The sequence below is a fragment of the Antennarius striatus genome, chromosome 1 (genome assembly GCF_040054535.1).
Source record: "Antennarius striatus isolate MH-2024 chromosome 1, ASM4005453v1, whole genome shotgun sequence".
Taxonomy (NCBI): domain Eukaryota; kingdom Metazoa; phylum Chordata; class Actinopteri; order Lophiiformes; family Antennariidae; genus Antennarius; species Antennarius striatus.
This window is the reverse complement of record NC_090776.1, coordinates 29,707,798-29,729,210: the sequence shown is the minus strand read 5'-3', so window position 1 is coordinate 29,729,210 and position 21,413 is coordinate 29,707,798. Positions and strand designations below refer to the sequence as shown.

General features: G+C 40.3%; 1 protein-coding gene and 1 long non-coding RNA gene across 12 annotated transcripts in view; one reads left to right on the top strand and one right to left on the bottom strand.

Moving 5' to 3' along the window:
- The window catches only part of LOC137593845 (MAM domain-containing glycosylphosphatidylinositol anchor protein 1), a 159,270-nt gene that overhangs the window by 129,263 nt on the left and 8,594 nt on the right, over window positions 1-21,413 (top strand). For 5 of the 11 annotated variants that reach the window (XM_068312965.1, XM_068312919.1, XM_068312928.1 and 2 more), the window contains exon 16: window positions 4,149-4,279. In XM_068312965.1, the coding sequence (XP_068169066.1) occupies window positions 4,149-4,279 (131 nt within the window). The other 6 variants (XR_011035171.1, XR_011035172.1, XR_011035168.1 and 3 more) reach the window with 6 other exon arrangements.
- LOC137593886 (uncharacterized) overlaps window positions 6,516-21,413 on the bottom strand; it is a 37,767-nt gene continuing 22,869 nt past the window's right edge. The window contains exons 3-4 of the long non-coding RNA XR_011035176.1: window positions 7,121-7,227; window positions 6,516-6,654 (exon numbers count right to left, since the gene is read on the bottom strand). This is a non-coding gene — a long non-coding RNA (uncharacterized lncRNA). The remainder of the gene's footprint in view (window positions 6,655-7,120; window positions 7,228-21,413) is intronic.

Sequence of the window (21,413 nt, the reverse complement as noted above, 5' to 3'; positions counted from 1 at the left end):
AGTACCCTCATGGTGTCCTTTTAGTTGGGAAAATGTTCTTTAGGCCCTGCAAGGCACAACATTACATTTTCTCCATTTTTAGGACACCCATTACTACACCCCACCCCAAAAGAGCACTTCACAGAGCTTTCTCCGCTGGAAGGGACATTAGGGTTTTGGATGAGGGTTTTCAATAAAAATTGAAAAAGCTCCAATCCAGCAAGATTTTTCTCCACCTCTGCTGAAGTCTGATCTGTTAGCTCCAAAATGGCTTGTGCCAAACACAAACCCTAACCAGCCCCCCCCCCTTTTTTTTTTTTCATTCAGCAAAGTACATGCAATTTTGATGTAACATAATTTTAAACTCTTTTTAATTTTCTAAAACTTCTGCCTGTGGGTTGCTTTTGTATAAAATTACCGGTAATGAACTCAGATAGGCAATACATTTTGTGCAATACATTCGTCATTATCAGATTTACATTGTAAATAATTTTCAGTCTTTGTAAAATAACATTATTAAAGCTAAACAAAATAAAAACACAATAAAGCAACTATATAAACTAAATAAGGCGCTCTTTTAGACTGGACTAACCCTAACCCTAATGATCAGATTTTATTTCATTGCTGTAAAATATACCAACCTCTTGGAAATCCACTTTGGAAATCTTTCAATTTTTCTGGAAAACCTGGAGGTATTACTAAAGCACTCACATAGTTGTTTTTTGTCTTGTGCTTATTTATCTTGTATCCTTCTCCTCATATCCTCCAAATTCTTCATGATGGTATTTAATTCCACTTTTTAAGTTCCCTCAAATAGAAGAACATGACTTTGGAAGACTCGCTCTTCACTGTCAACTCTGTATTATTGATTTCTGTATACTGTCTTTCATGCATGCTGTGGTCTCTCTGTTACATCGTTTTTACCTGTTTTGTCAAAGATCTTTACTGGAGTTGAGATGCAATAGAAACAAATATGTTGTGAATCCTATTTAGTTGTGGATCAATGCAAACTATAAGACATTTGAGTTCAAATATTGCAGTGAGTGACATTATCTCTCTCCCTCACTGGTGTTTCTATTGACAAGTTAGTCCTAATAGAGCTGTGCCTTCTCTATTTCTCTGGCACTCTAACAAACACTCAGTGCTATCACAGTCCAATCAATAGACTGCTTATCAGAGTCCTCTTCCCTCTCTCTCTCTCTCTGTGTGTGTGTGTGTGTGTGTGTGTGTGTGTGTGTGTGTGTGTGTGTGTGTGTGTGTGTGTGTGTGTGTGTGTGTGTGTGTGTGTGTGTGTGTGTGTGTGTGTGTGTGTGTGTGTGTGTGTGTGTGTGTGTGGTCACTGAGTAGGTGCCTGCAGGTTACACCAGAACAAAACACTGCTTGTCTTGATTATATAATGACAACATTGCCTGTGTCCTCTCACATTTAATGTGACAAAATGTTGCATGCAATTTTGTTTTGGATGTGTAGTTGCAATGGCTATTTCTGTACCCACCTGAAGAGTAGATGCAAAGTGCGGACAACAGGATAAAACTACCCTGCTTTTAAAGCGATGTCCTTAAATTTGGGGGGATTCAACTTATTTAGTTAGTTGCAAAGATTTGGTTGGGGAAAATACTACTCTAGTTCAAAATGAAACAGCCACTTTATCCAGTAGTAAGAAAAATTATTGAAGTTTTAATTGGCTTTGTTTGATTTAAAAGGTGAGGAATGGATGAATAAACCCCAAGTAGAGGGGCTTCTTTGAAATGTTGATTGGGGCCGTAGTCACGGTGATGATAAGACACTTGCTATTAACTTTGCTATGCTAATTGGCTTGGTTTTAACGTGACAATTAATGTATATGTCAGAAAATGTAGGAATTGGGCAAAAAAAGTTGTTTGAAATCCTTTGGCTTTCACCAACCTGACAGATTTAGATGTACAATTAATTAAAGTCTTTGTTTGCTTTCATGGTTATTTACCCTGTAGTCGCCCTCAACAATTCTGCTACCCCCAATAACTGTGCACTTCTCACAGATACACCTTTTTTAGTGATATAACATTAATTACTGCTCATCTGCTCTACAGCTTATGTCAAAGGTTATAGAGCTCAAATATTCATATCAAACAAGAGGAGAAAGCAATTTATACACATATAAATGCAGATATGTCCGTCAATACTCACACGTGATATGCACAGATGAACAATATATAGGGTGTAACAGTTGTCATATGAGGAGAAACCCTGTCGTTCCCCGTTTGCATATTTGTGTAAGAGAGTGGTTGTTGGTTAATATTCCAACTAGGAGCTGGCTGGAGATTGTTAAGAAGATGAATGTTTCTCTCACAACATAGAGACCCATGAGATGAAGGGAGAGACGGAGAAAGACTTTTGGACCATTTCCTCATGGCTCAGATAGCATCACTGTTTTTCACTATTTAGGAAAATTGATTCTATGCCATTTTCAACTCGAGTTACAAATGTTTATTGAAAATTATGTGGCAGTGAAGTCTGCACCGTAGGTTAAGGAAAACAAAAACAAATGTAATCAAAAGGGAATTAATCACTAAGTTTCCTCTCAGATCTTGCAACTTCGTGCAGTTTCTTGCATGACTTTCTCTTTTCTTCATAATTATTGCTTTCACTTGGTTTATGCTGACATAAAAAGAAAATATCCTGTGGACTGTCAATCCAAAAAGCTTCACAGGATTTCACATATTTCACTCAAACATACTAAGAAAGGAGGGCTTCACAGTTGTATATTAAAATGCATGTTGTTTTCCAGTTCCTTTATAATTTATGAGAGGTGATATTAAATATGTGGCCCTCAAAAGCAACTGCAGTATCTGGCTACAATCTGTTGTTTTGGGCACTGACTGCTTTACTCTGTCTTTAATCATAATTGAAGAACACTACACTACTGTTCAAATAGACAATACATAATTCACACATTTCTTACTGACTGACCGACCGCTTACGGCACTTCACATAACCCACCTTTTCATTAGCATAAAGTGGCTTCAAAACAAAACAAGGTTCCACCTGCTGATCCGGACTGATAATCAATCATACAATAGCTTACTGATTTAGCATGTAGTAGTGCTACATTGAGACCATAGGGCTGTACATTGATTCACCAACCTTCAATGAGACGAGCTTTATCTCCTGGGCTACAACTGCTCCTACCAAGCTACAAGTCTAAAAGTCATTCCAATATCATTCCAATATTAAAATGATAAAATGGAAATGATTAAAATATGCTTCAACAGAGATGACAAGGCAGTCTGAGACTGCAACATCCCACGATTTACCCTGACCTACCTCCATGGTAGGTCAGGGTACCTTGAAAGTAGCACCGGACAAGTGCAAAGCATTCCACAATTCAAAGCTAGAGGCATAGGTAGATCAAAGCACTAGCCACAGACGACATGATTACAGTTATCTTGTCTACAAGAAATGGACGGATTGGTGGATGTTACAAAATTTTCTCCTATTTTGGGGAAGAACTTGAACGTTTGTGTCAAAGAATGCTGATGTCTCTGCAGCTGGAATAATTCACTTTTTGTTGATCTGGATTGCTCTTAGCTCGTACTACAGCTGAACTTGACTAACAAAACTAAGAAAATCTAAAACAAAGAAGCTCAGAATGACATGCACACCTTCACTCCTTCTGCAAAGCATAAGGAGTGAAGGTGTGCATGTAATACATAAATTCTGCCCATTGGTTTCTGAGATAGACAGATCTCCAACAGAGTATAAAAATAACCTCATGGAACCCCTTTGGCAGGGACATAATGGAAAGGCAACTTGAAGTCTGTGTTGTCCATGCAACGTTGGACATGTGTCAAAAGGCTGAGACAGATGTATGAATGTGTTTGTTACATTAAAAAAAAAAAGAAAATGCAATCCCATAGTTTGTATTTAAGTTCACAGCATGTCACTGTAACATTGTGAAACGTAAACAGAGTTTTACGGTGCACAACAGTGACGACGGCCTATTTGTTCAGTATGTTTGCTGTATTTATTCACACGTGTCCCACTGTCAAACGTCAAACAATGGAATTAGAAAGAAGCGATCATGTGTAAAGAATTATCTTATTGTCAGTACACAGTCTTCTTTCTAATGATATGTACTGTCTTTGTGCGGCTGTATGTCTAAGTACATGTGTCATTTTTGTTTATCACAGGCACTCTCAATGTGCTTTTGAGAGTGAGAAGTATTGCCTCTGTGGACTCGGTGGTGTGGATGAAGTCCGGTCATCAGGGCCCAGACTGGAAGAAAGCCTTCTTTGACATCAGCCCCAGTGGACCCTTCCAGGTAAATGTTTGGTGATTGCTTTTTCTTCCAAAATAACAGCGAACAGCAGTGAATACATTGTGTTCTTAAACTGGCAGCGTAATGGCAGCATAGTGTTTTTGTGGCAATGTAGAAAAACAAGGATGCTACAGAGCAGATGATGTAACCTAAACACCCCTCAAGGTACAATATGAAACTGTAATGTGTTGTGTATCTTGACCGAAGGTGCAATCTGGTCATCTGTTGAGAACCAAACATTTTCATGTAACGCGCTCTGTACTGTTTGCCTGATGTCAAAAGAATCAAAGCTCTGGATTGAATTCAGCCTGCAGCCCTTTCCTCTTGAGGTACCTCATTATGTATTTTTAACTTAATGTCATTCAGCTGCCAGATGTCCAACCAGACTGTATTCCAAATATTTTGACCTAAAGTGATCTGTGGTCCTAAATATCAGCTTTTCAAAATCCCTCATCTCAGCTACTCACAAACGCTTCGTTTCAGGCCTCCGGCTGTAGTATGTTAATGAGCTCCGCTGGTCCACGCCTCCTTCACCTGGGCCACGCCCCTCTGAAGTAGCGCGTTAGGCTAACGGGACACTGACCGGAGTTACGTTTGTTAGCATTATGGCGTTTGGAGGACCCGTCGTGTCACCGTACATTCATGACCCTGAGTCGGACCCAGAAGCTCCTAAAGAAACACCGACGGTGCGGCTGCAGCAGGACGTTTCTGATTGGTTAGTACGTGTGAACGGTACTTAGTTGGTTCTGTGTTGTTTTGTTGTGTAACCTACGTCATCACAGGACGTTAGCATCGTCCGGTAGCTACTTTAGCTTCTACTCCCGCCTCTCATCACAGTAATAATGTCACATGTCTTATTATGTGTTTAGTATGTTTATATATACGGAAGTTAAACGTTAAAGTTAAATGTTCCTGTATTTCTATAAGTGACGGTAAAGTCTGATGGTAGTTCTGATAGTCATTACCATGTGGCTAATGCTAGCTCCTGCTCACGGCTAAGTGACTTTATTTTTCTATCACACTGATTTAACCCGTTACTAAGCTGCTAAATGTTTGAGGCAGTCCTCTGTGACGAGACTCACGGAGCTGACACCTGCTACCATCACACCAGGTTAATGCTGAAATGATGTAGTGTTTATCTATTCTAAGATGTCTTCACCTGTTGTACAGGTGTTCCTGTGGACACTAAGAATGTATGCCTACAGCAGTAAACGTGCTGTTTGGAGACACCACAGGTAGCATGCTCACAGCTACACCACAGTTATGTCTGTTTGGCTACTTTTACCATTATAAATTCAAATGACCTTTACCATGTTTTCCACTGTAGGTTAGGAGCCGTCTGCAGGTTGATGAGGTTCCGTTCATGACTCAACATCCTGGGTTCCAGCCTGTGTGCCTAAACGTGTACACCCTACAAACGGCCGGTCACGTACTGAGGCCAATACATCGGTAAGTCGTTCTTTGAAAAATGTCAGAAAAACTAGTCCTATTTTTCTTCACCAGGCAATTCATTAATGAAGTAACACATGACAAATATAGGTACAACAAAGTTTAATATATTGTATTTGCGACACATTGATTTTTGTCTTATTAATAGACATGTTGAACATTTTTTGGTATTCACAATCCATTTATGTTGACAAATACAAGTATTTACATAAAACAATACATCCAGTGCAGTGGGTAGCGCTGTCGCCTCACAACACGGCGGACCTGGGTTCGAGTCCCGCTCTGTGCGGAGTTCACATGCTCTCCCCGTGTTCTCCGGCTTCCTCCCACCTCCAAAAGCATGCGCTTCAGGTTGATTGGCCGGTGCCAAATTGCCCATAGGAATGAGTGTGTGTGTGTGTGGCTCCACGGTGCACCGCCCGGAGTGTCCCCCGCCTCACGCCCTATGCCACTGGGATAGGCTCCAGCTCCCTGTGGCACGCTGTGGCGGATATAGTGGTGGTAATGTGAAAATGACTGAATACATCCAACAACAATAATGAGAACACAGTGCCATCCTATCAGGAAATCAACAACAGTTGTAATACTCACGAGTGAAAACATTGTGAAATAAGTAATTTTGTGTCATGTTTCTGTAGACGGTGCAGACATCTGGCCTATCGCACCTTTGTTGGCTGGTGCTGGGGCTACTTAGGACGCCATTCCAGCCTGTGTGGTCCTTCACATACGCCGAGAGTTTCCTGAAGATGAAGGCCACTACGCTGGATTTAGACCGAGTCTCGGTTGAACCTGGTCATGTAGCTTGTCCCGACGCTCATCCTGGGCAGACAGATTCTCTGGGACAGGAACGGACAACATCTCATTTGTGTATGGCACGGGGTCCACCAAGACTTTGTCACATATGAGGTCCAACATGTCAGATACAAAACCTGTTCAATAAAACACAGATATATCATTATTGATATTGTTTGATTCATTTCTTTCTTTAGAAACATTTTGTTCAAAATACATCCTGGTACTTGCTACTAATTTATTTATTTTTATGGTTACTTTTTACTGTGTTTTGTTGTGAGCAATTACAGACAGTATTTCAAACAAAGTTGGCTCTGCATTGTCCCTTCAAAAGCCTTTGGCAAGTGGATCTTGTAGAGAGGTACACCAAACGTAATGAAATAAGGAGCCAAAACAATACATGACATACATGAATCGGTCTCAAAAATTTTATACTAAACACTTCACTTACTGTCTTGCTGGAATAGTCTAATACACAACACTCTTATTTTTTACTGAACTACTATCAACACATGTGCAATCACTTAAACCTGTAGACAATATTTAGAAAATTAGTCTAACCAATTTTATTAAAACATTGTAAGGAATACGACTTGCACATACCTTTACTTCTATAGTGGGACTGAAGAGTCCTGCAGGACAGCTGTGTACCAACAGGATGAGTGTCCACTGGGTCAGTTTGGCCCCCCACGTCCCTTGAAGCTTGTAGGCTGAAAGGATGCACAAGGAAGAGGGACACTAATTTCAGGACACCAATGTTCTGATTTTGGATAAGGAGGACAGGCCTGTGTGTCGCTATGACGACCAACAAACAATCTATTCTAACACGTGTGCGCGCACACACAATAAGAAACAGCACAACTCCCTACTTAGCATAAAGTCAGCTTATGCTAGGCTGACAAATAATAGGAAAGACAATACGAGACCAACTTGCGTTTTAGCTTTATACTGTAGGTCCGGCGCGCACTAGCGCAACACGAAACCAAGGAGACCTCCCTACATAGCCTAGCCTAGCATGACTTCATGCTAACAAACAATAAGAAAATATGAGACCAAGTCATGTGTGATGTACCTACTGTAGGTCCGGCGCGCACACACGTGTTGGAGCATGCGCGTGCACATGCAATACGCAAAGTGAAACGAAGGAGACCTCCTACATAGCCTAGCATAACAGGACTTAATTCATGCTAACAGACAAGAAAAAAGATAAAATGTGAGCCCAACTCGTTGTGCCTAGATACTGTAGGTTTAGGAATTTATTCCTGCAGCGTGATGAAATTAATAAGCCCCCGTCCACACGACAACGGATATTTTAAAAACGCAACTTTTTGTTGCGTTTACGCCTTCCGTCCACACGACAACGCAGATATCTGGAACGAAAACGCAACTTTTTAAAAATGCTGGCCGAGGTGGAGTTTTTTTTTTTTAAACGGTGGGTCTGCGTTGTCGGGTGGACGGCGTATCCGCGACATTTTAAAAACGCTGACGTCTTGCCTGCGACGAAAACCGCTGTGACGTCATATTTATGGGCCCGTGTGTTGTGACAAGGAGGATTCCTATTGGATAAAATTTGACTCAATACTGCCACCACATGGTTTAGCATGCTTATAGCAGTCTTCGAAAACCCACTGGTGCGTTTACGTGTGGACGGAGATTTTTTTTTTTAAAAACGCTGTCGTGTGGACGGGAATCGTTTTCGACGCGTTTTTAAAAAGTTCCGTTTTTAAAAATTTCCGTTATCGTGTGGACGGGGCCAAAAAACAAACCAGGGTGTGAATATTCATGCCCTCCATGCAACAGCTCCCGCAGTCAGGTTCAAGGCAGACTCACTTAAAACATTTAAAATGTCACAAAAAATATAAATGAAAATAAAATACAATGTACATGAAAGAAAACCTACAATTTATGAACATAACACAGGACACTAAACACCTGTACACATACATGCACCGTGATGATATTAAAACAAACCAGAATGTGAATATTCATGCCCTCCATGCAACACCTAACACAAGGGTGAAATATGTTAAGTTGGGTTAAAAAGGAGAGAACAGTTAGGACGCTCCTGCACCCCTCCACACACCCGCTAACACCCGCACACAGGTAGAACACGTGGAAAGCTAGCTTACATTTTCCCATTCGAAAGCCGCTAATCAATTACATTCCACAAGAGAAAACACCGTAAACATGTTACCGAACAACATTACTTTTCATTATTGCAAGAAATCGTCACTAAAACTTGTAACTAAAACTTTTTCTGGACAGCCGCTCGATGCACGTACCTCCCGCAGTCAGGTTCAAGTCAGACTGACGAGAGTCGCACAGACCGGATGTTACCGACATCACTTCCTTTATTTTTCAAAATAAAGGTGCTGACCGTGAGCGCAAAGGAAATACAAAATATAAAACTGAAATAAATAAATTCACATCCTCAAAAGAAATCAAAACACATCGTGAGGGATTTTGATGAAATTAATAGAATTCCAAAATTAATCAATCTTTTCTTCTCTGTTACATGAGGATCAGTCTGTACTGACGCTCATTGCTAAAACAGGCTGGACTGAAGTGGTTCCACACACAAACAAACGTGCAGGCGATGTAGTCGCTTCTTCACCTCTTTTCCAAACTCTTCATTGTTGACCCTAAGTACTTCAAAACCTCCACCTTCTTGATCTCTTCTCCCTGTAGCCTCACTCTTCCACTTGGGTCCCTCTCATTCACACACATGTACTCTGTCTTACTGCGGCTAACCTTCATTCCTCTCCTTTCCAGGACAAACCTCCACCTCTCTAGCTTCTCCTCCACCTGTTCCCTGCTCTCACTGCAGATCACAATGTCATCTGCAAACATCGTAGTCCATGGAGATTCCTGTCTAACCTCGTCTGTTAGCCTGTCCATCACCATAGCAACAAGAAGGGGCTCAGAGCTGATCCCTGATGCAGTCCCACCTCCACCTTGAACTCCTCTGTCACACCTACACACACCTCACCACTGTCTTACAGTCCTCATACATGTCCTGCACCGCTCTAACATACTTCTCTGTCACTCCTGACTTCCTCATACAATACCACAGTTCCTCTCTGGACACCCTGTCATCAGCTTTCTCCAGATCTACAAAAACACAATGCAGCTCCCTCTGGCCTTCTTTGTACTTCTCTATCAACATCCTCAAAGCAAATACTGCATCTGTAGTACTCTGTTTTACTCTAAGATCCTGTTGAACAGCCCAGTCAGAAACTCTACTGCCACCTCTCAGTCCTATACTCTTTGTGTTCATGAGAAAAGAGAAACGAGGAAGACCTTTTCCTCCTCTCCTTCAACCAACAGTAGTCCAATTTCCACAGGGGTCCTGTAGGTGACCAGCACCGATGGCAGTCGTTGTTAACCTGGGCCTCGACTAATCCGGTATGGAAGTCATAGATTTGATTCACATGTTTGATTTGGCAAAAGTTTTACGTCAGATGCCTTTCCTGACCCAACCCTCTGTATATATCCGGGCTTGGGACCAGTACAAAAAGACAGTGGGTTGTTTTGGCTACACTAGTTCAACATTGAACATAGAGTCAAAACTCACACGTATGAATCCTGTATAGTTTGCACCACCATAGCTGCAGTTTATCAAAAAAATTCAAGTTCTTACAGAATTTGTCTGCTGGAACCAACATGGTATGATATTTATTCATGAAGCCAAACAAAATTGTCTTAATTATAGTTTTAATGAATTCTTTGAAAAGCTGATCATTTTAAATTAAAAATACAAGGTTGCTTTTCTATGTTTCAAATAAATGCAGGTGCAGCATTTTACCATTTTAGTACTGAGGGAAGTATTGATAAATGAGAGCCTGTGAGTGAACATTCAGCTCATTTTCTGCTGAATGTCAGCAGCAAAGCTATCCACACAGTAACCAGAGGATTATTCACTTTATCGAGAATGTGCTGATCTCAGGGTGGCAAGCAAGGTTTCACTATTCCAATACGAAATATCCAGGAGCATATATATATATATATATATATATATATGTACATAAATATAAAATATAATAATATATTATATAATGCGCCTTCGTTACTCGCGGTTAATGCGTTCCAGGAACCACACGCGAATCATGAATTCCGCGATATAGCGACAAACTATTTTTGTATTTACGGTGATTCAAACATTAATGAAGACACACACACACACACACCCTCACACACTGTTTCTACCCACTGCAAAAGAAAACAAATTACATTTACATGTGTCGTTAGCAATGCAGCGAACCATTGTAGTTGTGACGCATGAATGTACATATTGACTTCATAAAAGGGCATTAGCCACGTGAGAAAAAATGTAAACGATTAAAAACCAAGAGTACTTGAAGCCAGTGTTTAATTTGCAATGCAGGAGGTCCCAAAACTCAGAGGGGCTGTTCCTGTAGGTTCATAAATCCATAGAGCTGGGAGCACATTGGACAATGAATACAGTATGTTTGCTGCTGGAAGAAATTGAACTACAAAAAATGTTATTTAGATAGCACGTTTAAAGTTCAGCTCAGCCTTTCTCTCGCAATTTTTCGTATGACTTCTGTCTGACACCTGCAACACTGGGTGGAAAATGACGTGGATTTGGATGCTTACTGACATGCATAATCACACCATTACAGACTCACAAATTCACAATTTTACAGCAGAATTAATCACTTTGTATTCACAAAGACTTACGATTTCCAAAGTAACCAGGCGCGAAAGTCAAAGTGACACTTAATCAAAAACCTTTAATCAGTCCGTAGTCAAAACAAGATGAACAGGGAAAAGACGGTACAAAGGAGGCAGGTAGAACTGTAATCCAGCAGACAGGCCAAAGGTCATTCACCGGGCATCAAAAGCCAAAACTTGTGGTCAAATAGGCAAAGTTTAAAATCCACAAAAATACAGACAACGCAAGGCAAACTTGTGGTCACACAGAAGCGGTCAAGGAGTAACAATAACGGTTTGGCATACATAATTCTCTTCTTCTTTCCCATGGAGAGCGGGGAAAAGAGGTGAAGAAGCGTGTACAGGCAGGATGGAACAGGTGGAGGAAAGTGTCAGGTGTGATGTGTGATAGAAGAGTTTCAGCTAAAATGAAAGGAAAGGTGTACAAAACTGTGGTGAGACCAGCGATGTTGTTTGGTCTAGAGACAGTGTCACTGAGGAAAAGACAGGAGACAGAGCTGGAGGTAGCAGAGATGAAGATGCCGAGGTTCTCTCTGGGAGTGACCAGGAAGGATAGGATCAGGAATGAGTACATCAGAAGGACAGCACATGTTAGAGGTTTTGGAGATAAAGTCAGAGAGGCCAGACTGAGATGGTTTGAACATGTCCAGAGGAGAGATAGTGAATATATTGGTAGAAGGATGCAGAGTTTTGAACTGCCAGGCAGGAGGCCTAGAGGAAGTCCAAAGAGGAGGTTTATGGATGTAGTGAAAGAGGACATGAAGGTAGTTGGTGTGACAGAAGAGGATGCAGATAGAGGCAACTGATTCACTGTGGCGACCCCTGAAGGGAAAAGCCCAAAGGCAGTGATGTCCGCTTTGTTCCGGTGCTCCGATACACGCCTGGACTCGGTGGGCGTTCCCATGTGAAGCACTGCTCCGGAAACTGGAAAAACCACGTGACTGATGACGTTTGGCACACAAGTGCGCCAAAACACTAAGCACCCCATTCACCAGGTGACAAACTGGTGCTCCATTCACCAGGTGAAACAGTTCAGTGGTCTGGATCAATGGGTGATCCAAAACACCGGTCAGTCCTAGATGTGTTAAAGTGTATGAAACAGCGCAATGCACTGCCTATCGTGTCAATATCCCTTTGATTGATCAGATTAGCATTCCAATCGCTGACAGTTTATGTTGCAATTACTTTACAATGGATCCAACCAGAAATAGATTCTGGGAACAAAGTTGATTTTAATTTCTGAGAAACTTCAGGCTCTGTTTCTCACAGAGTAGAAAATAATACACCACACGCATGTCATTTTTAATTTGCAGGTGAAGTGTCTGCTTTGTTCCCAGCACCTGACATACAGTAACAACACATCATCAGTGATGAGGCGTTACCGATCCAGACATATGCAATACAAGAAACGTCAAAGCGCCGTTTTCTGGGCTCGTCAACTGTTGTGTGGTTGCAGTACAGTCACCCTGACAAAGAGGGCATCCACATTCTCAATTAATGGGGCACCGAGTAATGAAACCGTTTTCGGCACAATTGTCACAAACAGTTCAGCGCCCCATGGGGCGCCATTCAGACATAGCTAACGAAAGGAGAAGATGCACAATTCTCTGCTCAAACAAACAACGGAATTTAGCCGAAGCATGACGACAGAAATAGCCGAAGTGACCCAAACGCTCCCGATCATTAAATATGCGCTCGGGTCATGACCTCCTCTCGTCCAATAAAAAAAAAGGATTCTATTTATACAAGCTAAACCCACCAATTGGTGTACGACAACACAAGGACAATCGATCGAAAGAAATTAAGAATCCAGTGTTTTAATGTGAAGTTTGTGTTAAAATTCTAACTGAACAACAGATGGTGAATGTTGAGAGGGGGGGGGAGTGGTGACAGACTGATCAGAAGGTAAATGAAAGATATTATCAATAGTTTTTTTGTAGTCTTAGACTTTTGATCCCTAAGACCGGCAGGAATAACCTGTAAATGTACACATGTAAATGTGTAATCACCCCGCTTGCTATTTTCCATGCCTTTTTAAATTGAAATGAAAAATCATGTTATTGAATTAAAAAATAAACTATAGCATACCAATGGTGTTGGTGGTGCTCAAAGTTGAAATGTCTTCTAGTCTAAGTAAAACCTACAAGTAAATATTTAGTAATATTTTGTATGACTGTATCTTCACATAGTGAATGGAAGTTTTCAGTTGTTGAATCTCACATTCATACCTGCATAAAGTAGGACAGAAATAAAGATAGTTCAGCTTCAACTGTTGACTTTAGTGTATTTTTGTAGGTAAACTGAACAGAAGATTTTGCCCTCAGAATGCAGGAAAACAACCCCATTTTCTAAAAAATTTGATCTGTAATAGTAGAAGTGTCTTTGTTTGGCTGTTGACAAATTATTAGAGTCGGTTTGGCAGTTGCGCTTGAAATTTTCTGTTCTCCTCTGGAATGAGCGTGAGCTCACCTCATGACTCCATCCTTCAACTGACACGAGACTGTCACTTATTTTCCCAAGCCTTTTTACACTTATCATATCTAATCACAAGTGTCTGCACGTGTGTGGATGAACCTCGAGAAGCTTACAATCAAACAAAGCGGGGAAAACGTGTGTGTGTGTGTGTGTGTGTGGGTGTGTGTGTGGTGGGGGGGTGATTATATATTCTCTCTTTTCTCTTTCTCATTTTCAAATCAAATCACTTTCTCTTTTGTTTCCATCTTTCCTGCCCGCTGATGGGACACTTAGATCTTTTGAGTCAATTCCTGAAATTTCACTTCATATTTCAACGCTGAAGACTAGTAGCTCTGAAATCAACACACTCATTGAAGTGTCTGTTCATGCACTCACCCTCAATACAGATCTGCATTATTACTACAAACAAAAATGGTTAGGTGCATCAACACAGATTCAGTCACAGGCACCACCAAGTCTTTTTTTTAAGTTTGCACACACACCATCTCCTATCCCCCACAGCAATTAGCTATGACAGGTCAATTAACAGCCTTATTTATGAGCAGGGGATGCCTCCTAGTTGTGCTGTAATGATTCCAGATACTCTCTGTATGTGCGTGAGGGAAATTGAATCCATGATGAATGTGGGCTGAAAGCCTTGGCTGGGGGCTGCATTTGCTCTTCATTAACTATGCCTCTGAAACACCATGTTTCTTTCACCATTAAAGGGAGAACCATGTCTGGAACAGTTGGCATACTGAATGTTTAGCTCTCCTCTGTGATGTCAGACAGTGTAGACCTTACGGGACTCCAGGGTGTGACCAGAAATCTGTGAAATGGACACATCATTGGAACTGTTCGTAAAAGCAAGCTGTCATTCTGTTTAAAGTGTCCATGCAGCAGTGTAGTTCATATAAGCCTGCTTAACTGATTAGCCTCAGGCATAAAAAATTTTCTTTCATATCTATACTTCAGTTTACATGATGCATAGTCTCTCTCCTTGCTGCCTTCGTCCCCATTACTTTCTAACCTTTTCTTTCTCCCTTTGGAAGTACATTACGTTAACGGTTAAATTGATACACTGCCAAACCTTCAAATTTAAGAGAGAGCTTTAATAGTTTGATGTATTTAATAATCAATAGATTGCTGTTGTACAAATTGCCTGTTTGTGTACACAGCAGAATAGTATTTTTCTCAGGGGTCTGTCTGCAATGTATCTAGTATTGAAGCTTTCTAACAGAAGTTACATTATCTCTCAATGATTTTTATAAGAAACCCTATTAGAGTTTGATTTGTTTGATTTTGTCAAAAAACATCATGACATCAGCAAGTATTCTGTGATTTGAATGAATTAGAACCTTTATTTACATCCTTGTTTACATTTAACACTTTTATTGCTGGGTTAGTCTTACAGTGCCAGGAATGTAAAACATTAGTCTGGAGCAACGTTCCCTCTAATCTTCATGTGTCTGGGCCACACAAGCTTCCTGAGCGCACTGAGGACCACTGTGGCCTCACACCAGTATCACGCCTGTTCAAAACCTCGGATCATAGCAAGCTACATGGCTTATTAAAATAATCAAACTACAGTAGCAATTACATTTACCTTTAATCTGAGTAATTTGGCCCACTTGAAATGAAAATGACAAAAATCTTGTTCTTCATGAGATGTGTAGCATGTCATATGTGAGGGTCCTGCTTTGGCCAGTGACCTGGCTTAGGGCTTTGTAAAATAGCATAGACAATTACAACCCAATACTTTCAACTTAAAATTTTCCGTCACACACAAAGACAAACTAAAACAGAGATGAGCTTTAAAAAATATATAAAAAAGTATGCATTAAGCCCGACAAAATATGAAAAAAAGGGTGCACACCATGTATCATCTGCTATGGCTCATCCTCCCTATTTTGCTGCCATTCCTCCAGCGTCCTCCAAGTTTCAGTCTGTCTCACTCTATTTCTCACTTTCAATTATAATGATTGAGCTGTATTAGACTAACTGTAGATAACACCTGGCACATTATGTTCTTTGGTAAATGGAAAAAAAATGAATAGCTTTTTGAAGTTGAATATTTTCAGTCACTACAGCTCACTGCATTAAAAAACTGTTAATGTAGTTTGTGCTCGAGGTGAGAGGATGCAAGGAGTCAAAGGATAGGTTTGGCATGTACGACTTAAATAATGAGATTATCAATTCACACTGCATTGTCCTTTGTACAATTGTTTTTCACAAAATAAGGCCTCTTTTAAGAAGAACAAGTTGTGTTTTTTTTCTTCTACAATTGAAGAAGACATAAACCTAAATTCCCAAGAAAAATTAAAAGAAACTCAACGATAATCTTTAACAATTCCTGATTGACCAAAATTTACATGATTTTCAAATTCAGTTGAATACCCAGAGAACTGCTTTTAAAGGAACTGCATGTAGATGCCTTTTTTCAGTCTTGCTTCATGTTGAGACCATGTCCATGGAGAAACACAAGCTTTCTAGTGCTCTACACAGCTCGCTGACTGCTCACACCGAAGGTCTTTGAGGTGCTGCCACTCGCCTCTGCTTTTCGCCTTTCTTTATGCTCCATCCAACAAAAGTAATAATGCCTTTGAAAACAGCCTCCCATACAGCATTTTCGAAAGAGCTGCAGCCTAGCTGCTGGCTTGAAAAGCTTCTTGTAAACAGTGTTGTAGTAAAGTTATAAAGAAGCATTAAAATTTAAATTGTTCATCGCCTGTTAACCATAATTACTGCATCCTGCCTGTGCATGATTAAACTGTCAATTGATGAAATGTGAGCAGCCACTTCCATATAGCTTCCTTGCTCCTGATTCGGTCCCACAGCATCTTCAGGGATAATTTCACATTGTAGGTCGAGCTACCCATACACATTGAAAAAGGAAACCCACAATTGCATTGTCAATCAGTATATCTGCCTTCCATGTAGCCACCATCTGTCTCAACTCAACAAGCTTGCCAATTTTATCCCCGTCTTTAATTGAAAATAATTTGATTGAACAGGTTTTGCTGATTTACTCTTGGAGACTAACTTATAAAGCAAAAATCAACATGTGTACTTACAATCAATGCAAAAAAAGGACTAACATGTTGTAGTAGATTATGTGTGTACCCACTGGCTTCTCTGTGGATTATCCAGAGGCCATCTGTGTTCGCAGTGATTTGGTATCGAGGGGCTTGTTGGAAACCAGGCCAACCCACATTTGTGTTCCTAATACTGCACCAACTCTCCTCTGGACCAATATTTCAAAGCTGGCTTCATACATTTCGCTCTTCCTCCCCTCTTTCTTCTGCTCTCTCTCGCTCTCTCGCTCTCACACACACACACACACACACACACACACACACACACACACACACACACACACACACACACACACACACACACACACACACACACACACACACACTCTCTCTCACACAGTTGTATCCCCTCTGGTATGTGGACAGCACATCAATGTGAACATTAAAGGTTACAATGCTCGACAAAACGACACACTCACAACTCTAACCTGACACTTTATCGTACAGCCTTTGATCTCGCAGTCCCACACACTCACATGTATGAACTCACACTGTCTACCTGGCATAAGCAATCTCTGGGACACATTGCTCTGACAAGAATCAGAAATGAGGAGAAATCTACTCATAATTGTTTAGGAAAGACATTTTGTGTTGTACTCTTTTGAAATATTCAGCTGGTGCTTAAGTGGTTGATAAAAGTAATCATTAAACACCACAGAAGTCTGAAATATACGCAGCCATATACATTCCATTACACGATAACCCTTACAGGTCAGAGAGTTTTCTTGTTATATACTGTAAATGCCAGTTGTGGTTTCTTATTACTTCTTTAGAATGTTAAGCTACTTTGACAGTTTTTCCTCTAACAAGCACCGGTCAATACTTATCAGTAACCATCATGCTTCTGAGTCAAACGGTTCATCTCAATTCCAAAACTCACTCACACCAACAGCACCTATCATACATGTCTTTAAATTTAAACTCCTTAATCCACTGACAAAACCTCTCAGTCCGAAAACAGCTTCAGTCTGAACCCACTGAATTACAAAACATGGACAACAGAGAGCAAAACGGGAATTATCTTTTCATCTTATTGTATTTACTTAATTTTTATGTCTTACGTAACCATTATTTAATCAGGAGAAAACCTCATTGAGATTAAACATCTCGAGTGCCCTGGCCAGGACAGCTACAGCAAACAGTTTCAGACAAACAAAACACAGCCATACACAAAAGTTATAATACCAAATATACAGTATGTCCATATACATCAACGTATATAAGTAGCAACCATTTCCCACAGCCAGATGTGTTTGCTTCTAGTTCTTTCAACTTTCTCTTGAATGTGTCGAATGATATCAGTTCACTGAGTTTCAACTTTGTTTTTAAGTTTTTAAGTTAAAATTATTAAAATTATTAAAGTTAAACTCATATTTTTTTCAAATAATTCGGTACTTGAGTGCACTAAATTGTTCTAGATTATATTGTATGTTATGACAGGAAATGAAAAGATAGTGTTTTACAGTACTAAAAAAAAAATAGCAAGTACAGTAGTCTAAATTCCAGGGCCAGAATAAAAAAAATAACTTTTGTAATATATTCATTGATATTACTTTGGGTTGGTTTCCATAAGGTGATAAAACATTTGTCATGTCTTTGCTGACAATGCATCATTTAAAAAAAAAAAAAAGTCTTTTAAAGCACCTGACCAATACTGGAGAGGCTTCAGGAGTTTAATCTCCACACCTCCGTGCTGCATTGATTGCATCCAGCAGGGAGGATACATATCTCAACTGTTGCTTTTACTGAAAAGTCAGGAAAGTGATTCTGCTCTTCACTGCTGTAAATTGGGCTAAAATAATTCAGGTGGATAGATTTACAGTTGCAAACTTAGGATTTTTGATGATTTTTATGGTCAGTAACTTAAACCTTATTTTCTATCTATTTCAATGTTGTTGTAGCAGAAGTACACAATTCTCCCCATGATGTCCTCTGATTGTATTTTTTATCTAACCTGAACATGGTGCGTTGATATTTGAAAAGTGTGTGGTAGAAGTTTAGTTTTTTTTGCAGATGCTGTATTCTGGCTGGAAGAATACTTAATAGATTTTGATAACTGATTGTTTAATACATTGTGTGGAAGCAAAGGTGATCCCATTTGGCTACACGTAGACATGTGTTTTGCTGGCCCTATGAAGTTTGGACATCTCTTCAGTTCTGAATAATGTATGTTTGCATTGAAAAATGTAGTTCCTATAAATGTTGGAAGACTGTATCAAGTAACCTTGTCATTCCCAAGGCTAAGAAACTCTGAGTAGGACTCAGCACACCCAGCAGAAATAGTTAAATGCGGGGCAATGTGAAAAGACTAGACCTGTTTTTTATGGGCCTCTCCATGAGTAAACAGATAGAATCATTATTTTGTGGACCTGTGTTGCATTGCAGGATTTTGCATGGCTCTGTACTGTCGCGATCTGCTTGATATCTTTGAAGGAATGATGCCCGATGGCTTGATAACATGTTAGCTTCAAAGAGATGATTATTTATGCCGTGGTTCTTTGGATGAAAGTATCAAGGCCAAGTCTTTTTCTCTCTGCTTCCTTTCCCCAATTATATTTCTCTTTGTCTCTAATTATACATCCATCTGGCACCTTTTCTTTGACTTGTATTATTCTGACATGCTTGCAGGTGTTCAGAGGAAGACATATGTACTGTAAGCATGTGTGTAAGCCTCACCTATATGGATCCTTGTGTTTGTGCTGGCTCCATTAGCAATGTTAATTTATGATAAAGATGATAAATAAGCACAACATTGGCCGCATTGTAAGAAACAGTAGTGTAGCATAATTTTTCTAAAGTAATTCAGATGACCACAGATTCTGACCAATTAGCCTTCTCCCAACACTATCACTAATTTGCTTCACAGGTTCCCTCTGTCTAGAAAAATCCGATAATCCTTTTGTACAAATGAGCCAACCAGCAGAACACATCCAGCCTCTGCTGCTGCGGGGTTTTTTTTGTTTTTTTTAATTTATCGCCTTATCGCTGAAGCAGTTTCAAGGTTTCTCCTGATTTTCTTTCACTCGTGGAATACATGGAATTCTCTCATACTATGATTAAATTAAGAAGCAACTTTGAAAAAAAAAGTGCTTCTCTTACTTCCCTCAGCTGAAATGAAATTGGCTCTCTATTTGGAGAAAAGGACAGCATCATGCTTTCAGAAATGAACAGAAAGCCATCTGAATATTATTCCCTCTTACACCACACATTTTATTGATGGGGTTTTGGTTTCCTGCTACTGACATACTATTTATTATCCCTGTAGGGAAATTACTTTTTTCCAGTCCATTTTTCCAAAACACACATACAGTCCTGCTCACCATTATTGGCACCCCTTTGCTTTTTTGCATAATCTGTACAATATCTTCAGAAATAAATGGAAATGTACCAAATCTGTATGTTCAGGATCTTTTAATTGGAGGTACTTGGTACTTGTTGAAACCATGACCCCAGACTGTTCCAGGTTGGCCTTCAGGTCTTTGGTGTGAATGGTAGGGAAAAACATCACGTCACACATCCAATCTTCAAAGTCTTCTGTCATCAATTTTTCTCTTTCCCCCACGTCCAGGGAAGTTCTTGACAATTCCAACGCTCGTGAAACTACTTAATCACATTACGCACTGTTGAAACCGGGATACCAGGGTCTTTGGAGATGGCCTTATGCCCTTTGGAGGTCTTGTATTTGCCAATTATCGCACTTCTGATGTCCTCAGACAACTCCTTTGTCTTCCCTATTGTGAAAAAGGAACAGGGGATAACAGGTGGCTTTTTAAAACAGGGAAGTCATCGTTCATTGGTTAATTCATGTCACATGGGCACAGACAATTGTTCACAGGTGATTCTAATTTTTGGTTTACCAAAGGTAAGTCAAAATGTGTTTCCTAATAATTTACAAGAAAAGGTGCTGATACCAGTGACACAGCACAACTTAAGTTGTTCTATTTTTTCCTCCCATTGCTTTAGATTATTGTTTATCATTTGCGCTTTAGTATCAAAGTCAAGTTTTCTATAGAAAACCAAAGTTTCACTTCATTCAAATTTTTCCAGAAGATATTACACATTATGTACGTAAACTTCATGGGTGCCAATAATGGTGAGCATTATGGGTACATGCCCTGAAAACACACACAAGGGGCCTGCACGGCATGCAGGTAGTGAGGGGAAGAGATGTGGGCAGCTCCTCACTGCTGTCCCTATGAGCAGCTTGTGGGGTATTGTGCCTTGCTTAAGGGCACCTCGGCAGTGCTCAAGAGGTGGAGAGACACCCCTCTACTGTCTGCTCACAATCCAGGTTTGTTTGGGTTGTTTTTGGTCCACAGGGGTCCGATAAAAACACAACATTAGAGTAGAAAAATAAGGAATTAGAAATAAGGAATAAGCTGATGACAGGGTGTCCAGAGAGGAACTGTGGTATTGTATGAGGAAGTCTGGAGTGGCAGAGAAGTATGTTAGAACGGTGCAGGACATGTATGAGGACTGTAAGACAGTGGTGAGGTGTGCTGTAGGTGTGACAGAGGAGTTCAAGGTGGAGGTGGGACTGCATCAGGGATCAGCTCTGAGCCCCTTCTTGTTGCTATGGTGATGGACAGGCTGACAGACGAGGTTAGACAGGAATCTCCATGGACTATGATGTTTGCAGATGACATTGTGAT